This window comes from Ambystoma mexicanum, chromosome 14, assembly GCF_040938575.1.
Source record: "Ambystoma mexicanum isolate Mex_15411 chromosome 14, UKY_AmexF1_1, whole genome shotgun sequence".
Lineage (NCBI taxonomy): Eukaryota > Metazoa > Chordata > Amphibia > Caudata > Ambystomatidae > Ambystoma > Ambystoma mexicanum.
In genome coordinates, this window is record NC_090940.1 from 18,188,180 (window position 1) to 18,214,799 (window position 26,620).

Consider the following 26,620-nt stretch of genomic DNA (forward strand, 5'->3'; position numbering starts at 1 on the left):
GGCCGTATGTGTGAAGAGTGTGGAGTTGCCTGTAGGTTACCTACATCGTTGTATCCACAAACCAATGGGCTTGTTGAGCAGTTCAACAACACCCTGAAAAGCATGATAGGTGGCTTGGGAGAGCACCCGAGGAGAGAATGGGATATTCTCCTGCCATTCCTTCTGTTCGCCTACAGGGAGGTGCCACAGAGCGGAGTAGGGTTTAGCCCCTTTGAGCTTCTGGTTGGACACCCTGTCCGGGGTCCCCTCAGTCTAGCGAAGGAGTGTCACGCATGCCCCGAAAGTAAGGTTCACACACAGCTCTGCCAAACATGCCCCATTACGTTTAGGTAGTGCCCCAAAAGTATGTAAAACAAGGTTCACACACAGTCTGCCAAACATGCCCCATCACGCCTAAGTAGTGCCCCAAGAGTACTTAAAACATGGTCCTCACTCAGGAGTAAATGCCCCGTTACCTCACAGGTACGGCATTTGCTGTACCCCAAGTGGTGTCTGCCATGGCGTTTGGGTAGCCATCGGTACCCTCCTAGGAAGCAAGTACTGCGTTTACCGATGGACAACTCGGCCTCAAAGTCCTTTGCCCCAGCTTGTCCGCAGTCACGTGACATGGGGTCCCATTCCGTAACCCATCACTCGCCCGGCTCGATAGCCGCTCTTACTTCTGGGTCCCATGACACTAGACTCGGGACGTGGAACGGATCCTGCAGCCAACCAGGCATTGCGTTTGATGACACGTGATGCACGTATGCAGTGTCACGTGACGCGGACCCATAGCGGGATGCTTAAATCAGCTGGGCTTCCGATGCTCTGTACTTCTCAGCATCTAGCATCCTGGTTACTACGGCTCTTGTTGTTTCTCTTGACCTCAGATTTTGTATCACGGATTGCCTCTTGCCTCATCCTGCTCGGCTCAAGTTTTGATCCTGTTACTCCTCCTGCTGACTGCAGATATTTTCTCACGGACTGTGTTTCGTTCTTCCCTTTGGCATTGTCGCTTGGTGTTTGATCACGCTCTGCAACAACCTCTGGGTTGAAGTCGTCCGGATGTTCCGCTTTGTTCAAGGTGCTTCCAGTAGGTTCCTTAAACCGGCCTGTTGTTTACTATCCTTCCGGCTGTCGCCTGAACCTGCTGAGGGAACGGGCTTTACTCCTGACACATCACCTCAATACAGTGCTCCTCCCACTTTACACGAACAGCATAATACCATTCTGGTAGGTGTTCCCCTCTTTGTTGTTTCTGGTTCATTTGTCTATATTGTCTGGATTATTTCTGCATTCACCTAACCTGCACCTTGCCTTTACAGCAGCCATTCGGAGGATCTGGTGTTCCTGTTCCTGCCACCTGTGGCCCTAATCCTCGAACAGCAAGTATATTCCTATCTTGCTGTTGGTTGTTTAGGGACAGAGTTATTCATACTCTTCGCAAGCCTCAAGTCTCAAGTCTCGGCAAACCTTGACAGACTGAGAAGCCGTTGCTTGTTTGGGGTATGGATGCCTCCGTAGGGGACCCAATGGCTGCGTTAGCCCAGGACATTGTGGCACTACGCTCTGACATGGCAACAGCCACCGCAGCTATCCACCAAAGGCTGGACGCCATTCAAAGCGAATGCCATGCCCCACCCGCAGACCCCGAGTTTGGCGATATTACAGAACAACCCAGTGCACCGCAGGCAGCTCCTTCCATAACCACAAAAGTAATAATGTGTACGACGTTTCCTTTGGCCGCTCCCGAGAACTTTCAGGGGGACCCACGTAAATTCCGTACCTTTTTAAACCAATGCAAACTACATTTCTTGTGCAAACCCCAGGCCTTCCCGGATTCAACAACCAAGGCAGCTTTAACATTGTCACATCTGGCTGGCATAGCCGCCACTTAGGCCAATCCTTTACTCGAGAGCGACAGCCCTGCCCTTTATGATTCTGATCTTCTGATAACCGAAATGACCAAGGTATTTGGTATAAGACACAAGGCTCAGTCACGAGACTTAGAATTGCTCAGTCTCTCTCAAGGTAAAACTCCCCTCATTGAATACATCACTCGATACAACCAATTGGCCGTTGAAACAGCTTGGCCTGAAAGCAAGAAAGTGGTGTTCTTTTACAGGGGTCTGAATGACGCAATGAAAAACGCTCTCGCAGTAGTGCCTTCTTTACCCGTTCAATACCATGAGCTCGTGGATCTGGCCCTGCAAGTCGATGCCAGGAGGGCGGAGCGAAAAGCAGAGGATTGCTTTGTCCCCTCCCGGTCCACCCCAGTTCCGGACTCACAGAGTGAGCCCATGCAGATAGGGGGAGTTCGTAGTCCTATCACGGCTACAGAGAGGGAACGCCGAAGGACTGATAACGCCTGTTTCTATTGTGGCCTTAACAGGCATTATGTTAGGGAATGCCCACGCTGACCAAAACCTAAGACCACAGTTTTCCAGGGGCACGGAAGGGCCCGGGTCTGACCCCCTTAATCAGCATGCCCACTTATGAAGTGTTAAGACCCATATCAGTTCAAGCCTCATTGTCCTTTTCTACTGATACTGTGCACAAGGTCCAGTTAGTCATAGATTCTGATGCTACAGGAAACTACATAGACATTTCATTGGCAGCCACGCTTAACTTACCACTACAAAACAAGAAGCAACCCGAACCAGTGCAAGCGGTAGATGGAACATCTCTAGTTTCTGGTCCCATCAAGCAACAAACCGCCCCCTTAACGATGGTAATCCAAGACACTCACACTGAGCAGATCATGTTCGAATTAATCACTACTCCTCAGTATGGCTTGATTCTTGGAGTTCCATGGCTACGTCATTACAATCCAGTGATCGATTGGGGTTCTGGTCTTTTGTATTTTGAATCAGCTTTTTGCCAAACCACTTGTCTAACACACCATGATGCTCCCGGTTCTCCGTCACAACTGCTTGGGGCTGTTGCCCACCTCACATTGAATGACCCAACTCCGATGGATCTGGATCCACCCCACCATCTGGTGGGTGCCACAACAACAGGCATTCCGTCGGAGTATCTGGACTTCCTGGAGGTTTTCAATAAGGGGTGTTCAGAAACCCTTCCCCCACACAGGCCCTATGATTGTCCTATTGACCTGGAACCCAATGCACCTATACCCAAGGGTCGTATATACTAATTATCTCCCCAGAGGATCAGACACTTAGGGAGTACATACAGACAGCTCTGAAACTAGGACACATATGGCCTTCCATATACCCTGCAGCCAGCCCCCTCTTTTTTGTTCCTAAACAGGAGGGGGACTTGCGTCCTTGTATCGACTTTAGGCGTCTGAATGCCATAACCATAAAAACCTGTTGTCCTATACCTCTCATCGGCCCTTTGCTGGATCAACTAACCCACGCCACGGTGTACACCAGATTAGACCTCAGGGGGACCTATAATCTGGTTCGGGCACGCAAGGGCGACGAGTGTTCTGTACACGTTATGGCCTATACGAATACTTATTCTAATATTAGGGGTAGTGTGGCCCTCTTTTTTGATAAGGGGGCCTAAGTCATGAGGGAGTCTAATATAGTGGAAAAAGGGGACTCAGGCTACCCCACCTGTCTGGCTCTGCCTGGAATGGTTTCAGCACACTTGGTACAGATCCCTATCAGTGATTTGTGCATAAGAGAACACCCAAATTACTTTTCATATAATGACAATTTTATTCATGTGACTAAAAAACATTCATGTGACTTAAAAATAGCGTTATAAAGCTATTGTCCAAAACCTTTTGTTTGTCACTTAATTACTGGGTAGTAATACACTATTGAAGGCTTTTCAAATCAACCTCATACAATGAAAATTTGCATACAGTTTATGCGGTGTGGTTAGTACATCTGCTGACTTTTAAATGTGGTATTATTTTCTTCACATCTCTCTAGTTGACACTGAGTGGTGTTTCTGGCATCCTGTAGGTAGCTGGTGTTCAGGTGCCGTCTTCAGGACAAATGTGGGGCACATTGGAGTGTCCGCGATGTGTCACAGTGGTGGGACATCTAAAGGTAAGGAGGTACAAATTAGGGACTGGGTGTGTCTCTTCAGGGACCGAGGCGCCTGGGTGTGTGCTGAGCTATGTCCTACCTGAGGCATTTCTTTACAGAGTCACAGGTGGGGAAGAAAAGGGCGAGTTCTTTACTCCCAGCGCCGGTAGTGCGCTGTTGTTGAATTTGATCCTGTGTGTCTAGGATTGGGTCCGCAGCTGGGTAACTGTGGGACAAGATAGTAAATATCTAGTGAAATATTTCATTAAAAGCAATTTGGTGCACTAGCATTTACAGTGCAGGTGCCGCCATTTCTGGCTGTGTAATGTTCTGATTTACGGTACCTGGGGTAGGCTATGGTGCAGTGTAGGAGACCAGCTATAGACCCGGTGCCTCGTGCTAAGAGGGTACATTAAATGCAGGGGCATATTGGGCAGATGCAGAAAGTATTTGCTCTGCTTGCTGCTGAGCTGTGTATGCTCAGTGATCTGCTGTGACATAGCGTGGTCGGCATGCATGCAGAGGTATCTATTCACGGGTGCCTTCGTGATTCTAAAACGAATCGTGTGGGTGACTAGGCCCGTGTGAGTGCCTATAGATATGCTAGCAGTGGTGGCAAAGTCTGTTATTATAGTGTAACGGCGTGGTTGCCGTGTCCATCGTGAGCCACCTTGTGTGGCATAATCTCGCTTACCTTTCCGCTCAGCTACAGCTCGGCGTGGCAATGGCGCTGTCTGTAGCTGGGCGCATGCGCATTGTATTTGTATGCGCGTCAGATGGGGGAGCACGTACAAGGCTACAGCGCGCATGCTCGTTAGATCAGTGTCTATGGGTGGCTTAGAGACATGATTAGTGTTTCAGCACCGAGCATGATGGCGTGCGCCTGCAAAGACGTTGTGTGCACGGCTATGAAAGCTCTGTTAGTTATGTTCAATGCACGACCGTCATGGCATTTGGTTGCATACATGGGTTACTCATTCACATTATGTTGAACATCTGCAATAATTTGTCATGTCATGTTTAACATCTGGCATTCTTAAATATTTCTTAGTACATCTTAAACCACATAGTAGCAACTTGTAAATTCCCCCTCTTTGTTAGTGGAATATACCACTGCGTAGGTAAAGTAGTAGTAGGCGGTAGAAACTCTATTAGTCACGTACAGTGTAAAGACGTATTGGCAGTTGATCACAACCATTGTTTACTCAATTACACTTTGTTTTGCATATACTATTGTTTCTCTTGTCGTGTTTGACATTTCGGCATTTATTAATATTTTTGGCACACAAAAGCATGGTAGCATTCCTGTTATTTCCATATTGTGATTAGTCAAACTTAATATCAGATAGAGTACTTTCAGATGTGACCGTTATCACAAAGGTGCTGACACCTGGTGTTAGATAAGGATGCAGTGCAACATAGTGTGGCTTTGATATGCATGTGCCCTCATGTTGTTTGTGGCAAACGAGCTCCTGTTGTGTTCTGGATGATTTGCTATATTTAGAGAAACTGTATTTTCAGAAGAACAAGTTCCACTCTATGGACACATTGAGGCCGTTTTTTCACCGTGTCCAGCCGGTGTATCCATTTATGCTTGAGTTTTCTCAGTTCCAGATCTCTGTCTCCCCACCTGGCTTTCACTTCTATAGTTTGAATCACACACCACCTCAGTTCTGTGTGTTTGTGTCCTTTCTTTGAGAAATGGGCCACCATGGGTTTATCTTCAATTTTGTTTTTCAGGCACGATCAGTGCTCACAGATTCTTTGTCTTACTTCGCGTTTGCTTTTCCCTATGTATAGAAGATCGCAGGGACATTAGATCATGTATACACTCCATTTGGTTAGACAATTTGTGAAGCTTTTGTACTTCCATACGGTGCTGTTTAAGTCACATTAATGTTTTTTAGTCACATGAATAAAATTGTCATTATATGAAGAGTAATGTGGGTGTTCTCTTATGCACAAATCACTGATAGGGATCTGTACCACGTGTGCGGAAACCATTCCAGGCCAGAGCCAGACAGGTGGGGTAGCCTGAGTCCCCTTTTTCCACTATACAAACACCTAGTCATGCCTTTTGGTCTCTGTAACGCCCTTGCTACATTCCAACGTTTTATGAACGAGGTATTCAGTGGCATCTTGGATACTTACGTTATCGTCTATTTGGATGACATACTGATTTTCTCACCGTCCATTTCAGAACACGTGGTACATGTACGTGAGGTACGATCAAGGCTTAGTTCTCATGCTTTGTTTGCCAAACCCGAAAAATGCTTATTTCATGTGGATAGCGTGGATTTTCTAGGTTTCCACATATCACCGGGGGGCCTGTCTATGAATGTGACTAAAGTCTGAGCAGTGTTGAATTGGCCAACACCCACTTCTGTTAAAGCTCTCCAATCGTTCCTCGGGTTCGCCAATTTCTATCGCCATTTCATCTCTGGCTTTTCGTCACTTGCAGCTCCCCTCACTGTTCTCACTAATCCACAGGTTCCTTTTCTATGGACTTCGATTCATCAAGATGCTTTTGAGAGTCTAAAAACTGCCTTCACTTCTGCTCCTGTCCTTCAGCACCCAAACCCCGATCTGCCATTTGTGGTGTTCTGTCCCAATCTTGCCCAACCACTGGCAATCTACATCCCGTGGCCTTCCACTCATGCAAATTCACAGTAGCAGAGACGCACTACACCATCACGGAAAAAGAGTTAATGGCCATAAAGGAGCATTTCATGTCTGGAGACATCATCTTCTAGGAGCTAGTCACCAAACCATTGTTTTCACTGATCACCGGAAACTCCAGGACATGGCCTCCATGAAATGTACTAACAGCAGACAAGTCAGATGGAATCTATTTTTTTCTACATATGACTTTGTGGTGAAACACAGACCCGGAAACTTACATGGTAAAGCCAATGGCCTGCCCTATTCTCCAGGAGGGACCTCTCTCCCTCTCTACCCTGACACCTTACTAGACAGGAAACATCTGGTCTGTCTCTGCACACCTCCTTCTGATCTACTCAGTTTTATTCGGCAATGGGTGTCCCTACACCCAGATTTATTGTCAGATTAGGACCTGGTTGTAAGGGATGGTCTACCGTACTACCAAGACAAACTCTTTTTACCCTCCCCAGACGCACAGAGCCAGGCCCTTGAGTGGTCTCACGACGCCCCCATAAATGGTCATCCAGGACAAAATCGCACATGTGGTGGCCCACAATGCGGAAAGACGTCAACACTTACGTCAATACCTGTTCCATTTGTGCGCAATGTAAAAACAGAAAGGGGCATCCACTCGGTCTACTGCAACCCTTACCCATACCACCACGACCCTGACATACCATTACAATGGATTTTGTCACTGACCTACCCAAAACAAAGGGTTTTGATACTGTATGGGTTGTGGTCCATTCATTCACTAAAATGGCTGATTTTGTTCCTTGCTCCGGTATCCCCACGGCTCCACAACTAGCTGGCTTATTCTTTAGGGAATTTTTTTGTTCTTTTGGGTTACCAATGATCCTTATATCAGACAGAGGATCTCAATTCACGTCCAAGTTCTGGAGGGCGCTCACCAAATTGATGGGTATAGATGCTAGGTACTCCTCTTCCCACCATCTGGAGACAGATGGGCAAACCGAATGAGTGAACCAGGTAATGAAACAGTATTTACGTTGCCTATCACTCCAGAATCAACAGACCTGGTATCAGTTGTTACACCTGGCAGAATTTGCATATAACAATGCTCCTCATTCCTCTATTGGCTGTTCACCCTTTTACACCTTGTTTGGGCAAAACCCACGTACACTGCCTGCTCCTGATCTGTCTCTGTCTAGCATGCCTGCCGCCTCTGCTTGTGTGAGGGACAAGGCTCTAATCCACAGTCAAACACTAACCCATCTCCGTGAGGCACAGGAGACCATGCAGAACTCCGCCAATAAAAACCGTAAGCCGACCCCACCTTATGTACTGGGCGACAGGGTGTGGTTATCCACTCATCATCTAAGACTGCCAGGCTCTCGTAAATTGTTGCCTCGTTTTGTGGGTCCCTTCAAAATCACCAGAGTGGTTAACCCAGTAGCTTTTCGATTGGCCCTACCTTCGTCCTGGCACATACACCCAGTTTTTCACTCTTCCCTACTCAAGCCCTGCCCTGCCTCCCCTAGGTTTGTGTTACCACCCACTCTGGTGGTACAGGATGGTTCCTGTGAGTATGAGCTTAGTGCCATTCTGGGGTCTGGTATCACTAGGGGTCGATTGTACTACTTAGTTGATTGATTGGGCTACAGTCCTGAGGAGCGGTCATGGGAGCTTGCTTCTGATGTCCATGCCCCCATTCTTGTATCTCGTTTCCATCGCGATAATCCTTCTTGCCCACAAGGTCGTGGGCCCCTGGGGGGGGACTCTGTCACGCATGCCCCAAAAGTAAGGTGCACACACAGCTCTGCCAAACATGCCCCATCACGTTTAGGTAGTGCCCCAAAAGTATGTGAAACGAGATTCACACACAATTCTGCCAAACATGCCCCATCACGCCTAGGTAGTGCCCCAAGAGTACTTAAAACATGGTCCTCACTAAGGAGTAAACGCCCCGTTACCTCACAAGTACAGCATTTGCTGTACCCCAAGTGGTGTCTGCTATGGCATTTGGGTAGCCATCGGTACCCTCCTAGGAAGCGAGTACTGCGTTTACCGATGGACAACACAGCCTCCCAGTCCTTTGCACCAGCTTGTCCGCAGTCTCGTGACATGGGGTCCCATTCCGTAACCCATCACTCACCCGGCTCGATAGCCTTCTTACTTCCGGGTCCCATGACACTAGACTCGGGACGCGGGATGGATCCTGCGGCCAACCAGGCATTGCGGTTGCTGACACGTGATGCACGTATACAGTGTCACATCACGTGGGACCCATGGCGGGATGCTTAAATCAGCTGGGCTTCCGATGCTCTGTGCTTCTCAGCTGCTTTTCTCAGCGTCTAGCGTCCTGGTTACTACGGCTCTTGTTGTTTCTCTTGACCTTGGATTTTGTATCACGTGGAGTTTGTATCACGGACTGCCTCCTGTTTCATCCTACTCAGCTCAAGCTCTGACCTCGGATTTTGTACCACGGACCGCCTCTTGTCTCATCCTACTCGGCTCAAGCTCTGACCTCGGATTTTGTATCACGGACTACCTCTTGCCTCATCCTGCTCGGCTCAAGTTTTGATCCCGTTACTCCTCCTGCTGACTAAGGATCTTTTCTTACGGACTGTGGTCACAGTGACAGTCTGGAATTAACTTTTTTATATTTCATTGTATGCCTTCCAACAGATTTACTCTGATAGATTTCATTACAGGCACGTGCTCTAGCTAGGGAGTGGCTTCATTAAATCTGAATTTTAAGTGGCTCATTTCGGGGACTCCCCTTTGTGTGACAGTCTATTCTCCAGGCCAGTGGGTGTGGATTATGGAGCCTGTCAAACCCAGTGCACTACAGGACACATGGACTGGGCCTTACTGTGTGCTGGAAAAGGTCAGTGAGGTAAATGATCTCATTGACGTGGAAGGACCTAAACAGATGTGCAGGGTCTTTCACGTCAACCGGCTAAAACCCCATAATAGCCGTGATGACTGGGTTATGGCTTTAGTGGCTGACGGGAGACTCAGGAGGAGACGAATCCCCTCCCAGACCTCCTGCACACTGAACCCACAGATGGGTCAGTTGAGGGTGTAAAACTTGCAAAGGACATGTCAGAACAGCAACTGACAGACTGTTTCCAGTGACTGGGATAGTTTGCCAGTCTCTTTTCGCTGACTCCAGGTTGCGCAGGTTGGTGCGCCCATGTTGTGGACACTGGAGACAGTAAGCCAGTTAAGAGTAGGATTCACCAGATGTACGATAAGGTCAGGGGCAATATCAAGGAGAACGTTTCCAATATGTTTTCCCTAGGAGTGAGAGAGCCATCCCACAGGACCAGTGGTACTGGTCCCTAAAAAGACCAGTGGTAGAAGACTGAAGTCTGCTTTTGTGTGGACTACAGGGGGCTCAATTCTGTCACGAAGACAGATGCTGACCCCATTCCTCGGGCAGATGAGCGCATTGGCAAGCTCACAGCTGCCAAGCACATGAGTATTTTTGACATCACAGCGGGGCATTGGCAGGTCGGCTTGACAGATGGAGTGAGAGAGAGCTCAGCATTCTCAGCCCAGGAAGGTTGTTATCAGTTCACTGTGACGCCCTTCAGATTGAAGAATGCCCCTGCCACTTTTCAGAGAATGGTTAACCAGATTTTGTCTTGACTGGAAACCTTCAGTGTCGCCTATTTAGAAGACATTGCTGTGTTCAGCCACACCTGGGAGGATCACTTATCCCACCCGAAACAAGTGTTTCAGGAGCTGCAGAATGCAGTCCTGACTATCAAGGGCACAAAGTGTCAGATAGCGCAGGGTACCATGACTAACCGAGGCCACCTGGTCAGTGGAGGTAAGAACCAACCTCTTGAAGCAAAGCTACAGGCTGTGAAGGATTGGGGCATCCCCACCACACAGACACAGGTGAGAGCCCTTCTCACCGGGTACTACCGGTCGTTCATCAGAGGGTATGGGACCATTGCCCTGCCCAGAATGATGTAACTTCCAAGAAAAAGCCAAAGAAGTTAACTCGGACCCCCGCCTGTCAAACCTCCTTTCAGGATTTAAAGGAAGGATTGTGCAGCACCCTAGTTCTGAAAGTGCCAGACTCTGGTCAGGAATCATTATCCAGACAGACGCCTGTGATTTTGGCATTGGAGCAGTGTTTGCACAGCTGAACTCTGAAGGGGTAGAGCAACCTGTCACCTACATTAGCAGGCGGTTGACAAAAAGGGAAATGAACTGGGCTGTCATAGAAAAAGAGGCCTGATGCGGTCATGTGGGCCATAAAGAAGTTGAAACCCTACATCCTTGTGTCTCACTTTATGATCCAGGCGCACCACCGGCCTCTTCGATGGTTAATGGTCATGCAAGGGTAGAACGCTAAGCTTTTGCATTGGGCCATATCCCTTCAGGGATTAGGTATTGACATCCAGAACAAGCCAGACTCCAGGGGCGTTGCTAAGGTGGGCTTAGGGGGCTATATCCCCTGATCTTTTGCTTGTAGCTCTGGATAAAATCTCAGGAGCTACAGCCAAAAGACTAGCTAGCCCCCAGTCCCAACAGTTCCGACATCAGCGTAGAACCCAGGTCTTTTCCAGACCTAGCAACTCCCCTGCAAGGCTCCCAGCATGGAAATGCAGATGGTCTCAGCTGGTACTTTCACCTTGATGACGAACCAGACCCTCAGTAGGGTGGTGGTTCATATGTTGAGGCTGGGGGGCATGTGAGGACGTTGACCATCCGCACAGGGAGAGTGCGCTCACCTGGGCTTTTTGATTTTTTGATAAATGAAAATGAATGATGGGAGATCAACCTCCAAGGACTGTGTGAGACCATTCTGCACACAGTCCATCTGTTTCCCACACAAAACGCATAGTCACATGTCCATCTGTTTACTGCACAAAACGCATAGTCACATGTGCTCCGGGAAGACAAAGCCTACAGGAGTCGTTTTCCCCTGTCATATTCAGCTAGAATGTGACAGCCCCCGGTACATCAAAGCATCTCCAGAAGGGGGAAGGGACACTTTTCTCCAGCCATGAGCAGCCTACTTTAAACATCAAAGGCTCCATGGATCTGCCTTTCCTTTGTCCTCCTGGTGTTGGCAGTACATACTAATGAGAGATAATTAAAGCAAGCCTGAAGAGGCATGATGGCCAGAGAAGACAACAGGAAGGTCAGAATAACACCCCGATGGTATGCAATGTGTTATCTTGAAGCTAGTTCCCACCTCTCTGTATGAAAGGCAGTGGATGGCCTGTTTGGGTCCAGCAGTTGCCGCAGGTGTCCCTACAGAGCAGACCCCTTTCAGAGGGACAGAGGATGTGATTTGGGAGACACAGGAAGTCTGCTCCCAGCACATACTGGATCCAGGGTGGGGGACAGCAGTATCTGGTGGCCATTGTTCTCGGTTTCCCTTTCTCTTTTCAAGTAGAGAAATGTAGCCGTCATTACTCAGTTTTCTAAAGATTCACCTACCCTGCGTAAACTAATTTCCAGACATTGACATATTCTTCATCTGGATACTGATCTGCTTCCATTTCCTTCCTTCTGAATAAAATCCATTCATATACACCAAAGCAGCTACTATCAAGACTACACAGAGTCCTTCTTTTCTTAACACAAGCACTGTCAATCAATCCATTGATAGCAACTGCCTCAAACCTGCAAAGGGCTTCCATAAGTCTGGGAACTGTAGGTTATGCAAACATGCATACAAGGATTGTGAAGAATTTACAGATGCTACAGGTATATCTGTTTGAATCAAGGACTTTATCAACTGCAAAACGACGTATGTTGTCTACGCTCTGATATGTGTTTGTGGTAGACTGTATATAGGCGGTACTATCAGACAATTATGTGTACGTATAAGAGAACATTTGGTAGCTTGAACAGCACTGACCCAAGATTACATCTTGCTGTACATTGGCAACTTAACCACCAATTAGTAGACAAATCAGATTTGAGATTTGTGGGGCAAATGCGAGTGAAAAGAGGAAGAGAGGTTGTAACATACAATGAAACTCAGACAAATGGAATGCAAATTGATTTGGTTTTTACGTTGTACCATCAATGGTCTCAGTACAGACCATGAAATGAATGTTTTCCTGTAAGACAATGCATGTCGCCAAATGCCCAACGGATCAAGTTTACGAATATTTTGTTCATGTCAACAACAATTTATCGTTTTCGACTATTACTCTATTTGTTAAGTTTAACAGTGCTGGTTAACTACACCTCACTTGTTACCACCATTTCTGTGAAATTTGAAGCCAATACAGGAGATTACTTATTTTTACCTTTTACATTTTGGGGAATATGTAACTGGTGTAACATAATGTCACATACATTTCTGATACTATTTCATGTATATATGTCCAGTGATGAGGATTGTATTCTAGTTCTTTATCATTCAAGGCGCAGTAAAGGAGCAGGCTTATTTACGTGATATGGTAATCTATGTTCAACCTTAATTGGTGCGCAAGCTAATATACGCAGGTCAAAGGTGCTGACAGCACTTAAAGGGGTTTCCCATATAGAAATCACTTCAATATATAACCAGCCATGCTTACTCATTTTAAATATTCACTTAGCAACCCACTTCTGTTTCATCGTATACAGGACATTCTTTATTCTGTATTATAGATACCACTGCATTTTGTCCAATAATATAATTATTACTACCATAATGTTAATCATTTTTGACAAAACCACTTTAACACATAAAGCAATATTATGGTCATGTAGTTAGAAAACTTGAAATTATTTTTTACTAGACTAGTCTTTTCAAACTGTGTTTTGCAGGCCAACTCTTAATGTCCAATCCTAATATATCACCATTATCACATGGGATCGCTAAACATCTGTCCAATTATCGCCTTTTGTGACATTTTGTTTACTAATGACGCCGTGCGCTCGAATACGCGTGACGTCTTTACGCATACACATCACATCACGCGACATGTATTTCACTGTTTGTGACAATGCGGAATCTACATTAGATGGCTCCTTTAAACCAATCGAGACTTTTGGGAGGGTCCAAACCTAGGAACGTGGACACGCCATTAGAGGTGAGTTAACTATACATCTCTTTGAGTGCTTTAGTGAGGGATAATCTCGATTATAGATTTTCGTACGCTTTGGATATAGTTCCAACAACATTATTTCATTTCATTAATGACTGACTAGTCGTGATCACAGGATATTTGCTAATGTATTTTATCACATTATTTATGTATTATTACATTTGTTTTGCGCGCCTAACCCTCAGGCATCTGGGTGAATAACATTAAATTTTGAAACACTGATATCATTTGTTCTCATTAACAACTCGCATTTGCTATATCACTGTTTAAGCTACAGTACGTGGCAATTTTACTATGGCTCTGAATAATCACATTTATTATTAGCACGGACACCAGTATGTTATGTTATGTTATGTTACTTTGCATTGATATAGCACCTTATGTACCATTGGTATGGTCTCAAGGCGCTGGTAGGTTGAACGCCCTCGCGAACCGAAGTTCAAGTCAGTAGAGAGAGTAGAGAGTGTCATAAGGTGCGTGTGAGCACCGGATATGTGTGCAGCTGGTGTGGCATTTGTGTGATAGCTGCTTCTTAGCGGTAGGTGTGGTGGTTGAGAGATCAGGGGTATGTGTTTGTTCTGGCAGGTTTTATCCAGACCTGTTCTGGCTGCGTTAGGCCTGAGGAGAACGCCTGGCGGGGGGGTGGGTAACCAGCAGTGTTTAGTTAGGATGATGGGGAGTATGCGTCAGATGATGGTATGGGAACAGCTATACCGAATGGTGTCATAGTATCGCTGTGTTCTAGTTGAGTGGTGGTGTAAAGAAGAGAGTAAGCGTGACGATGTGATATGTTGGTTTACCGCAGGTGTTTGGGATCGGGCACTCCAATTATGTACTCCCACCGTTCAATGAATTCCGACTGTTCCATGCCTTACGACCGTTTCAAGCATTCACAACCGTTCCTTTCCATGCTCTTTCAGACGTTCTATGCACTCCAAACCATTCCATGTAAGTCCCGCCGTGCCATGCACTCCAATCCGTGCCATGCACTATGACAGAATCAAACTTATATGTCAATAGTTTAACTATTAATCGTTACACACTCAGTGACTATCCCTTGAACTCAACAGGTGGGGATTTTTCACCATTAGCGATCGGGATAAGATGCCTTGTGAATCGGAGGTACCGCCTCACCTTTCGACTTAAGGTGAGGGGCCATTTTTGCCATTTTTATCCAACTTGCAAGCAGGGTTCATTTTTCATACTTAGTGGCGATTTCTCTTTTTCCAGATGTGCTAGGACACAAGATTCTTCTTTAAGAATCAGAATCTACCACTATTATCATTCGGGTGGCGACAGTCATTTATGGTGTGATTGACTTTATATTAATGTGTTCCGCCTTGTTTCACCTGCTCTAATTAGAGACATAGCAGCAATATGCAGAGTGCCCTAATCATTACACAAGCCATCATTCCTCATGAGGTCCATATAGCAAGTCTATAGGAGAAGGGGTCCGCTTGCACTTTGGACTGTTGGTGCGTGATACCTCTGGAAGTGTGCGTAGGAGACAGTACCAACACAACATACAGTTCACGTGGTCCCATCTTTCACGCTAATCACTTCGAACCGAACTGCCTGCCTGTTGCTCCCACGTATCACTGACCCCTATAGGCACATATAGCTTGGAAAGCAGTGGAAAGGAGAATGTTTCACCATAATGGAATGGGGGCAGGTGAGGTGGTACACCTAATTCAAGATCTAGTGATCAGTAGTAAAGTGATATTGATATGTTTCTGAGCGTTCCTTCTTATTCTGCTCTCATTGTGTTTCCGTTCTCCGCAATAACCTCAATCTACAAACTGGTGTGAGGTTTGTTATGTTTCTTTATTCAAAACATGTTTGCACTATTGTGACTTCTGCTCATCGTTTTTCTAAATGCCGAATATTCCAACTTCATCTGTCATTGGCATTTCCTTTCAAACCAAATCCTGATACTGGTTTGTTTATTTGCTTCCATAATCATATGATAATATGCTTTGCATGCCCTTTTCGTTATTAAGATAAGGACGTGTTATTTATACAGCGCCTTTATCCAAAGCGTTATTATATTTCAGTGGTTTCCAATAAAATGTACATGCAATGCAGCGAGCAGCCTTGGCGACGACCTTTGTGGTCGAAACACGTGTGGGCTGATTGCATCAGGAATAAACTCAGATTTGAGAGCAGAATCTGCAATACGTCATTTTTCAATTCTATTGTGAATTTACTGGGAGGCAGCGCGCGAGTCACCTCTTTCCAACCTAATCTTACCGCATTTTTTTTTAATCCGACCATTAAATGAAATGTCTGAGCTCCAGGGAAAATTCCAGTGAATACAAACGATTTCCCAAAAGTGACTCTAAAAGTCTTGCATCTGCAAAATTGTAACATTTCTAAAGTGCCCACACTTAACACCATCGGCCACACATGACACACTTCCCAAGCAATGAGTGTTGCAAGCACGGGGTTTGCACTTGGGAGGCTGGACATGAAGCACCTTCCATTCAGCGGCGACTTCGCCTGCACATTCGGGGACACTCTGTGCCAGAGTTCTCCATAGAAGTAGCACCTTTAAAACCCTGTAGATGAGTTATTCACAGAAAATGTCTCAAAGGTGTCACTTCGCGGGAAATTAATCACACAAGTGGATTCATGTTTTCAATTTCCTGGCGGCAAAAATATGCCCAGAGCTCTATTTCACTAGTGAAAATGATACGATTCACGGACAGCACAGGACCAGACGCCTGATTTACAAAAGCCTCTTCTTATGGTAAAGGTACGAGGGGAAACGAAGTGTAAATCAGGCCGCAGGTGTGATAACACGCACACCAGGCGCGTACTTCACTTTCGCCGACATTAAAGTGCACCGCAGGACACCGCCACTTGAAAGGGCCGTGCGTGAAACCCACGCCGTAAAATGGCCCGAATTGTCTGTGTATTAGGAGTTCAGCCCCCCCCCCCCCCTCCGGGACACTCACTCCACGCAGTGCAAGGATCACCCGGTCATTTCCAATATGAACAGGTTCGCGGGCGTTACGCCATTCAGTCCGATTGCGCCTAGTAGGCCTCGAGACACCGGCGGGCATTATTCGCCCGCAGAGCCCGCGTCAAGCCGCTATTTATTGCCACGTGAAGGCACATACATTATACATAAGCCAATTGGTTGAAATAGAAAAACGCTGCCTTTCGTTAACAGACTGGTGTGCGCTGTCCATAAAACCGACTCATCCCGGAAAGTCATCGATTTAAACGGATTTATAAATCATCTCCTGGGAGAGAGAGGGTGGGGGAGTCGGTGGCACGGTCTTGTGTGTAGAGAGGGCTCTTGCATACATATTCCCAGTTCTCGCAAAGGGAATAAAACGACGCGTCTCTGCGTGCCGGAAATGCGCCGGTGTTTGCGCACAGGCTGCGCTGGGCCCGCCTCTTGGGTCCGCGGACTATCGCGCTGGTTTGCTTGGCGCTTTGCACATAAGCATTAAGCAGTCCTTTGTGTGCACGGTGCTAAGCCCCCTTCGATGCAAACATCGCTTTGCTGCGCTGCTTGAACCCTGCCATGTTACACAACATGAACATTGCAAGAACACACCGCACCCCTGGAATAGCCCTGGGGGCAGTGCTTGTACTGAATTGCTTATTAAGCGTGGAAGGAATTCTGCAAGCTCTGTGGGGGGGGGTGGGGGGCAGTACGTTTGGTGGAAGGTGCGCATAGATGGGGCTATTTTTTCGGGGGGCAATACCCGTATTCTTGGACTGAACAATATACACATTTTGTGGGGGGTCTGAAGCTGAAAGAAGAGTCTTGAGTAAGTCTCAGACATGAGGGATTCCCAAACTAAGGTGAATACAGAGCACACGGGGTCCCCCCAACCCCAGCTTCCCCCCAATTATGGGGTGCAAATGCCGAGCAGGGACAAGTGCGGGGCTTGGCGCGGGCCTGGCACTGTCCCAGAGGCAGCGCGGACTCTCTGCTGGGGCGGAGCGGGGGGAGCCCGCATACCACCCAAGATGTTATTCACAGCACACAATGCCCATTGTCTGCGGCCACTTTGGGCTAATCGGGCACAACATGTTGATGGAAAGAGGCGCTTCTTGCTGTCCCGGGGATAAGGAGGGGGGCGAAGCCCTGTATTCAGGTGCTGGCCCGGCCTCCTCTGAAAGGGCTCTCTGTGAGTGTGTGTGTGCTCTGTGGCCCCTGTTTGTGTGGGTCTGGCCCAAGGGTGTTTATATAAACAGGGACCCTCTTGTAAGCGACACTAAGCGCTGAGTGCTGGCCTCAGGGAGCGTCGCGGCCCCTCCCTGCCTCTCCTCCCTCCGTGTCCCGCCGCCTCCAGAGAGCTTTGAGGAGCGCAACTGTCCCTCTTCAAGGTCGCAAGGCACAGCTACCTACAGTCTCCCTCTCTGCCCGGAGTAGGCACCCCTCTTCTGGGGAGTTGGGGTGCAGTGCCCACTCCAGGAGCTTTTCTGGAGGGCCTGGCTGCAAAAAGCCCTGCCTTGGGAGCTCCCGCGGAGTATCTCTTTTTCAGAGTGCCCTCCACCCTGCAGTGCACTTGAGAGATTCCTGGATCACCTGGGGGCGTTCTGAGAAGGACGCTTTCCTCCCGAGGGACCCCAGTATGGCCGCCAGCAGCCGGCTCAGCTTCACGGTCAGGAGACTGCTGGATTTACCGGAACCGGAGGGGGGCAGCCCCCAGCAGGACTCGCCCTCGGCGGGGGGATACCCCAGGACCTCACCCTACCGAGCATGGCTGGAAGTGGAGCGACGGCGCTATTTATGTGAGTACAGTATGAGGGAGCGAGTGAGTGAGTGTGTGTGAGAGAGAGAGAGAGATTAATATGTCATATTTCAGAGGCCGGTTGCTTGCCATCACGTCTACATTGCGAATATCGTGTAGATGTGTTCCCTGTAATAAAAGGTGCACTCCATTAATTCAGAACACCACCTTTGGGAGTTTAGAGCGCCTCCTTTCAACGTCACCCTTTGTAATGTGCTACTGGGTTCAACATGTATACATGTTCACGCGTGGCATTCTGGGATTAGTGAGAAGAAACAGCAGGGCAGATTAACAGCAGTAGAACAGCAAAGTGGTGGAACAGCACAGCGGCATCACACGAGACGCTCAATCAGAGTGACCCGAAGACATCACCAAGGCGCGTACTGGGGTTCAAACCCCGGGCTGTCATTTCAAAGCATCGGCCCAGGCAGAGGGGGCACCGGGGAAAATAAATTAAAAAGCGAACACCTCCGCACTATAAAGCGTTGAGATGAACTCTAATGGTTGCCGAGGGTCTCTGTGGACGTGTCGCCGAGGGTCTCTGTGGACGTGTCGCCGAGGGTCTCTGTGGACGTGTCGCCGAGGGTCTCTGTGGACGTGTCGCCGAGGGTCTCTGTGGACGTGTCGCTTTATTTGTGTGTGTGTGTGTGTGTGTCCATATATATATATATATATATATATATTACGCACAGAATACTACTTGTACAAAGCCGCCGGGGGCAGAGTGGGCACCTGCCAGCTGTCCGTGGCCGGTATATGGCCCCCGCGGCGTGTCCCTTTGCAGGTCCATCCACCTGTGCGCCGCTCCCACCATCCGTACTTTCCCCCCCTTCTCTCTGCGCAGCGCCTTCCTTCTTCTTTAGCGAGAAAAGGCACCCCAGGGCGGCCACTGCCATGAGAGCCGAGCGCTCCCCCTGCTCCGCAGACGCACTTTAGGGGTGAATGACGAACAGCCGCGCAGCACCGCACTTTCCGCACTTTAAGCAGCTGCACAACACGAGTCGCCAGCACCAGCTCTGCCTTCACCTTCACCTTTCAGAATGCGCTTTCACCTGGTGGGGGAGGGACGGTGGTGGGGGGCGCCTCTCTGCTCCCACCCGAGAGCGTCCTGCGTGTAAGTGTGAAATGCTCCATCCAAACACGCGTGCAAGAAGCCCTCTGTGGCCCGCCACGTGACCTGCCACCCCACATCACACGTGCCGGGGTACCCCCAAGCCGTCCGACCGATCCTTGCGCCGCAGGAGCGCACCCGCAGATCAGACCCACCTGCCCCCCAACTATCCCCGCCATCTATTGGAGAGCTCCACAAGCGCCGAGAAGCCCTGGACATGGTAGAGGCGGGCTATAGGGGACCCAGTGCCGACGCAGAGGAGAAGAGGCGCCTTGAGTCGCGGAGATTTACTCCGGGCGGCTGGGCGCAGCGCCCCGCAGGAATGCACCCCTCATTTACCCCGGGGCAGGTGCAACTTTACGAAGCACTTCCTGCAAACAGGCCTTGCACCACAATACAGAAGAGCTCAGGCCTGGGGCTAATACTGGCGGGTGGGCGCGTGCCCCCTGCATGCATGTGCACGGGGAGTGCAGTGCGCACGGAAGAGGTCCTATGCGGGTCACCCAGAGCTGTCTGCATGGGGTACACACACCGACCCCCGGGCAGGCCTCTCCGCTGCCTTCAGGCACCCAGCCCCGGATTCCTAGACCGCTTTAAATAAGATACACCCATTGAAAAACGAGTTACTATTAAGGGCAGCACAGCAGCACGTGACCTCCACATTCACAGACAGACATTGTGGGAAATTGCACATATGTGTGCAGCCGTTTCCCGGGCGTGCCCATGCGCGAGAAGGCCACCCGCTCCCGTGTTTGTCTAGAGCTCTGGAACGTGTAGTTTTCCTAAGTTTAAAATGGGAAAAAACTGCAAGTCCCAGAGTTCAAAGGGGGGGGGGGGTCAAAAGAAGTGGACGGCCTTCTCACGTATGGTGGCAGGACACTTGAGAGCTCTGTGCATGAACACACGGTGCACCCCTTGCTCTCTGCAGTTATCGAGTATTGAAGCAAGGTGTGCACGAAAAGCGCCGCGAGTAATGCTATGTATCTTTTGGCTCGAAGCGCTTCACTACGCCAGTTTCGTAATAAAGGTTTACACAGAAACGAATATTTTTTTTTTTACGAACAAGTTTAATACCGATTTATAGCACGCGTTTTTAGCAGAACATCCGCCTAAATTACAAAAGAAAATGCCGCATCCCGGCGTCTCCCCTTTAACACGTTGTGCTGTCCCCGCCAATCCGCCTTCAATTACCTGCCAAAAAGGACGTGTGTGTGGGGGGGGGGGGGGGCGTTGGGGGTGGGGGGGTCACTCCCAGGCAGAGAGCGCTGCATTTGGTTCGAGTCCATAGGGCGCCCCCCTCCTGTGCAGACCGCTGTTATCGCTGCATCTTGTTCGTGTGTAGGCGACTGGCTGCGACGAGTCTGTGTGCAGCTGAACAGCTGAGTTCTGCCTGTATGCGGGTACAGTGGGTACAGCGGGTACAGCGGGTACATGGCTGCGACGAGTCTGTGTGCAGCTGAACAGCGTGGCCCTGTCTCTGTGCAAGAGAATAGCGGGGCTCTCCCGGTGTGGAGGAGAATAGCAGGGCTCTCCCGGTGTGGAGGAGAATAGCGGGGCTCTCCCGGTGTGGAGGAGAATAGCGGGGTTCTCTCTGTGTAGAGGAGAATAGCGGGGTTCTCCCTGTGTAGAGGAGAATAGCAGGGTTCTCCCTGTGTGGAGGAGAATAGCGGAGTTCTCCCTGTGTAGAGGAGAATAGCGGGGTTCTCCCGGTGTGGAGGAGAATAGCAGGGTTCTCTGTGTGGAGGAGAATAGCGGGGCTCTCCCGGTGTGGAGGAGAATGGCTGGGTTCTCCCGGTGTGGAGGAGAATAGCGGGGCTCTCCCGGTGTGGAGGAGAATGGCTGGGTTCTCCCGGTGTGGAGGAGAATAGCGGGGCTCTCCCGGTGTGGAGGAGAATGGCTGGGTTCTCCCGGTGTGGAGGAGAATAGCGGGGCTCTCCCGGTGTGGAGGAGAATGGCTGGGTTCTCCCGGTGTGGAGGAGAATAGCGGGGCTCTCCCGGTGTGGAGGAGAATGGCTGGGTTCTCCCGGTGTGGAGGAGAATAGCGGGGCTCTCCCGGTGTGGAGGAGAATGGCTGGGTTCTCCCGGTGTGGAGGAGAATAGCGGGGCTCTCCCGGTGTGGAGGAGAATGGCTGGGTTCTCCCGGTGTGGAGGAGAATAGCAGGGCTCTACCGGTGTGGAGGAGAATAGCGGGGCTCTCCCGGTGTGGAGGAGAATAGCGGGGTTCTCTCTGTGTAGAGGAGAATAGCGGGGTTCTCCCTGTGTAGAGGAGAATAGCAGGGTTCTCCCTGTGTGGAGGAGAATAGCGGAGTTCTCCCTGTGTAGAGGAGAATAGCGGGGTTCTCCCGGTGTGGAGGAGAATAGCAGGGTTCTCTGTGTGGAGGAGAATAGCAGGGTTCTCCCTGTGTGGAGGAGAATAGCAGGGTTCTCCCTGTGTGGAGGAGAATAGCAGGGTTCTCCCTGTGTAGAGGAGAATAGCAGGGTTCTCCCTGTGTCGAGGAGAATAGCGGGGTATTCCCTGTGTAGAGGAGAATAGCAGGGTTCTCCCTGTGTGGAGGAGAATAGCGGGGTTCTCTCGTTATGGAGGAGAATAGCGGGGCTCTCCTGGTGTGGAGGAGAATAGCGGGGTTCTCCCTGTGTAGAGGAGAATAATAGGGTTCTCCCTGTGTCGAGGAAAATAGCAGGGTTTTCCCTGTGTAGAGGAGAATAGCAGGGTTCTCCCTGTGTGGAGGAGAATAGCGGAGTTCTCCCTGTGTGGAGGAGAATAGCAGGATTCTCCCTGTGTGGAGGAGAATAGCGGGGTTCTCCCTGTGTCGAGGAAAATAGCAGGGTTTTCCCTGTGTAGAGGAGAATAGCAGGGTTCTCCCTGTGTGGAGGAGAATAGCGGAGTTCTCCCTGTGTGGAGGAGAATAGCAGGATTCTCCCTGTGTGGAGGAGAATAGCGGGGTTCTCTCGTTGTGGAGGAGAATAGCGGGGCTCTCCCGGTGTGGAGGAGAATAGCGGGGTTCTCCCTGTGTAGAGGAGAATAGCGGGGTTCTCCCTGTGTAGAGGAGAATAGCGGGGTTCTCCCTGTGTGGAGGAGAATAGCAGGGCTCTCCCGGTGTGGAGGAGAATAGCGGGGTTCTCCCGGTGTGGAGGAGAATAGGGGGGCTCTCCCGGTGTGGAGGAGAATAGCAGGGTTCTCTCTGTGTGGAGGAGAATGGCGGGGCTCTCCCGGTGTGGAGGAGAATAACGGGGTTCTCCCTGTGTAGAGGAGAATAGCAGGGTTCTCTGTGTGGAGGAGAATAGCAGGGTTCTCTGTGTGGAGGAGAATAGCAGCGTTATCCCGGTGTGGAGGAGAATAACGGGGTTCTCCCTGTGTAGAGGAGAATAGCAGGGTTCTCTTTGTGGAGGAGAATAGCAGGGCTCTCCTGGTGTGGAGGAGAATAACAGGGTTCTCCCCGTGTAGAGGAGAATAGCAGGGTTCTCTGTGTAGAGGAGAATAGCAGGGTTCTCCCACTGTGGAGGAGAATAGCGGGGTTCTCTCTGTGTGGAGGAGAATAGTGGGGTTCTCCCTGTGTGGAGGAGAATAGTGGGGTTCTCTCTGTGTGGAGGAGAATAGCGGGGTTGTCCCGGCGTGGAGGAGAATAGCAGGGTTCTTTCTGTGTGGAGGAGAATGGCTGGGTTCTCCCGGTGTGGAGGAGAATAGCGGGGTTCTCCCTGTGTGGAGGAGAATAGCGGGGTTCTCTCTGTGTGGAGGAGAATAGCGGGGTTCTCCTGGTGTGGAGTAGAATAGCGGGGTTCTCTCTGTGTGGAGGAGAGTAGCAGGGTTCTCCCGGTGTGGAGGAGAATAGCAGGGTTCTCCCTGTGTGGAGGAGAATAAGGGGGTTCGCTCTGTGTGGAGGAGAATAGCAGAGCTCTCCCTGTGTAGAGGAGAATAGCAGGGTTCTCTCTTTCTCCCTGCGGGAGGTTAGCAGGGTTCTCTCTCTCCCTGCAGGGGATTAGCAGGGCTCTCCCGGTGTAGAGGAGAATAGCAGGGCTCTCCCAGTGTAGAGGAGAGTAGCAGGGTTCTCCCTGTGTGAAGAAGAATAGCAGGGTTCTCCCTGTGTGGAGGAGAATAGCAGGGTTCTCTCTTTCTCCCTGCGGGACGTTAGCAGGGTTCTCTCTCTCTCCCTGTAGGAGGTTAGCAGGGTTCTCTCTCTCTATCTGCATGAGGTTAGCAGGGTTCTGTCTCTCTCTTCAGGAGATTAGCAGGTTTCTCTCTCTCTGCGGGAGATTAGCAGGGTTTCCTCTCTCTCTCTCTTTCTGCATGAGGTTAGCAGGGTTCTCTCTCTCTCCCTGTGGGACGTTAGCAGGGTTCTCTCTCTCTCTCTCTCTCTCTCTCTCTCTCTCTCTGCATGAGGTTAGCAGGGTCCTCTTTCTCTCCCTGAGGGCGGTTAGCAGGGTTCTCTCTCTCTCGCTGCATGAGGTTAGCAGGGTTCTCTGTCCCTCTCTCTCTCCCTGCAGGAGATAGCAGGGTTCTCTCTCTCTCTCTGCATGAGGTTGGCAGGGTTCTCTCTCTCTCTCTTTCTGCATGAGGTTGGCAGGGTTCTATCTCTCTCTGTAGGAGATTAGCAGGGCTCTCTCTCTCTGCAGGAGATTAGCAGGGTTTCCTCTCTCTCTCTCTCTGCAGGAGATTGGCATGGTTCTCTCTCTCTGTAGGAGATTAGCAGGGTTCTCTCTCTCTGCAGGAGATTAGCAGGGTTTCCTCTCTCTCTCTCTGCAGGAGATTAGCATTGTTCTCCCTCTCTCTGCAGGAGATTAGCAGGGTTCTATCTCTCTCTACAGGAGATTAGCAGGGTTTCCTCTGTCTCTCTCTCTCTCTCTCTCTCTCTGTAGGAGATTAGCAGGGTTCTATCTCTCTCTCCGCAGGACATTAGCAGGGTTCTCCCTCTCTCTGTAGGAGATTAGCAGGGTTCTCTCTCTCTGCAGGAGATTAGCAGGGTTTCCTCTCTCTCTCTCTGCAGGAGATTAGCATGGTTCTCCCTCTCTCTGCAGGAGATTAGCAGGGTTCTATCTCTCTCTACAGGAGATTAGCAGGGTTTCCTCTGTCTCTCTCTCTCTCTCTGTAGGAGATTAGCAGGGTTCTATCTCTCTCCCCGCAGGACATTAGCAGGGTTCTCCCTCTCTCTGCATGAGGTTAGAAGTGTTCTCTCTCTCTCTGCAGGAGATTAGCAGGGTTCTCTCTCTCTCTGCAGGAGATTAGCAGGGTTCTCCCTCTCTCTGCATGAGGTTAGCAGGGTTCTCCCTCTCTCTGCAGGAGATTAGCAGGGTTCTCTCTCTCTGCAGGAGATTAGCAAGGTTCTCCCTCTCTCTGCATGAGGTTAGCAGTGTTCTCCCTCTCTCTGCAGGAGATTAGCAGGGTTCTCCCTCTCTCTGCATGAGGTTAGCAGGGTTCTCTCTCGGCGGGAGATTAACAGGGTTCTCTCTCTCTCTCTGCATGAGGTTGGCAGGGTTCTCTCTCTCTCTGCAAGAGATTAGCAGGGTTCTCCCTCTCTCTGCATGAGGTTAGCAGGGTTCTCTCTCGGCGGGAGATTAGCAGGGTTCTCTCTCTCTCTCTGCATGAGGTTGGCAGGGTTCTCTCTCTCTCTGCAAGAGATTAGCAGGGTTCTCCCTCTCTCTGCATGAGGTTAGCAGGGTTCTCTCTCGGCGGGAGATTAGCAGGGTTCTCTCTCTCTCTCTGCATGAGGTTGGCAGGGTTCTCTCTCTCTCTGCAGGAGATTAGCAAGGTTTCCTCTCTCTCTCTCTCTGCAGGAGATTAGCAGGGTTTCCTTTCTCTCTCTCTGCAGGAGATTAGCAGGGTTCTCCCTCTCTCTGCGTGAGGTTAGCAGGGTTCTCTCTGCCCAGGCGCTGGATCGTGTCTGAGTGTGGGCACATTCCCATGTTCCACTGCATGCATGTGAATAGCTGCGCCCTGCCTCTGTGGCAGATTCTACCCTGCATTCCTCGGCATTAACTCTGCCTTGTCTCCCCTCTTCTCTGCGCAGCATCGGAGGACAGTGGGCCGGAGATGGTCCTACCAGACTCTACCCAGGACCTGGACCATGCCCGCTGCCCCGGGGCTGAGAAGAAGAAGAAGCGGCGGGTGCTCTTCTCCAAGGCCCAAACTCTGCAGCTGGAGCGGCGCTTCCGGCAGCAGCGCTACCTGTCTGCCCCCGAGCGGGACCACCTGGCTCACCTTCTGCACCTGACGCCCACCCAGGTCAAGATCTGGTTCCAGAATCACCGCTACAAGATGAAGCGGGCCAAGAGCGAGCTCAGTGCTGCACCCCCTCTGCTCAAGCGTGTCCTTGTGCCAGTGTTGGTCCACGATGGAACGCCCTACCCCCAAACCTTCAGGCCTCCTGGCCCAGGCCAGCCAGAGGACAAACTGCACAGTTACCCCTCCATGCAGCCCTCTGGGGCCCTGGGTCTCTTCACAGGCTACCATCACCAGGCCTTAACACACCCTGGCAGCGCCATCCTGTCCTGGAACTGCCAGACCGGCACTATGAGGTGTAGGGCAGTCCATATGCACTGCTAATGACTTCTGATTGGCGAACTGCCCCGCTGTGGGCAGGCAGAGTATTTCACAAGTACCCAAGTACTAGTAGAAGTGAGCTCCTGGCACCAAGAAGCTAACCTCTTACAAGGACCCTCAACAAAACACAAGAGATAGGGCTCAGGCACCAAGAAGCTAACCTCTTACAAGGACCCTCAACAAGGACAAGGGGTGGGGTAAGGCACCAAGAAGCAAGCCTCTTACAAGGGCCCTCAACAAGGACAAGGGGTGATTATCAGGCGGCAAGAAGCTAACCTACCCTCTTACAAGGACCCTCAACAACGCACAAGGGGTGGGACTCAGGCACCAAGAAGCTAACCTCTTACAAGGACCTCAACAAAGCACAAGAGATAGGGCTCAGGCACCAAGAAGCTAACCTCTTACAATGACCCTCAAAAATGACAAGGGGTGGGGTCAGGCACCAAGAAGCAAGCCTCTTACAAGGGCCCTCAACAAGGACAAGGGGTGGGGTTAGGCACCAAGAAGCTAACCTCTTACAATGACCCTCAAAAATG

The 26,620-nt window shown here is 50.0% G+C and overlaps 1 protein-coding gene across 1 annotated transcript; it reads left to right on the forward strand.

Moving 5' to 3' along the window:
* The first annotated feature begins 17,936 nt into the window (after positions 1 to 17,936).
* Positions 17,937 to 26,225, forward strand: NKX2-8 (NK2 homeobox 8). The gene is made up of 2 exons (XM_069638423.1): positions 17,937 to 18,439; positions 25,552 to 26,225. The coding sequence occupies exons 1-2, from the start codon at positions 18,280 to 18,282 to the stop codon at positions 26,085 to 26,087; spliced, it is 696 nt and encodes a 231-aa protein (XP_069494524.1). The 5' UTR covers positions 17,937 to 18,279; the 3' UTR covers positions 26,088 to 26,225.
* Positions 26,226 to 26,620: the final 395 nt, after the last annotated feature.

Bases quoted from the DNA above. Each gene is read 5' to 3' on its own strand.
- NKX2-8 (XM_069638423.1), top strand. From the start codon at position 18,280: ATGGCCGCCAGCAGCCGGCTCAGCTTCACGGTCAGGAGACTGCTGGAT. The intron at 18,440-25,551 runs GTGAGTACAGTA...TTCTCTGCGCAG, and splicing joins GGAGCGACGGCGCTATTTAT to CATCGGAGGACAGTGGGCCG.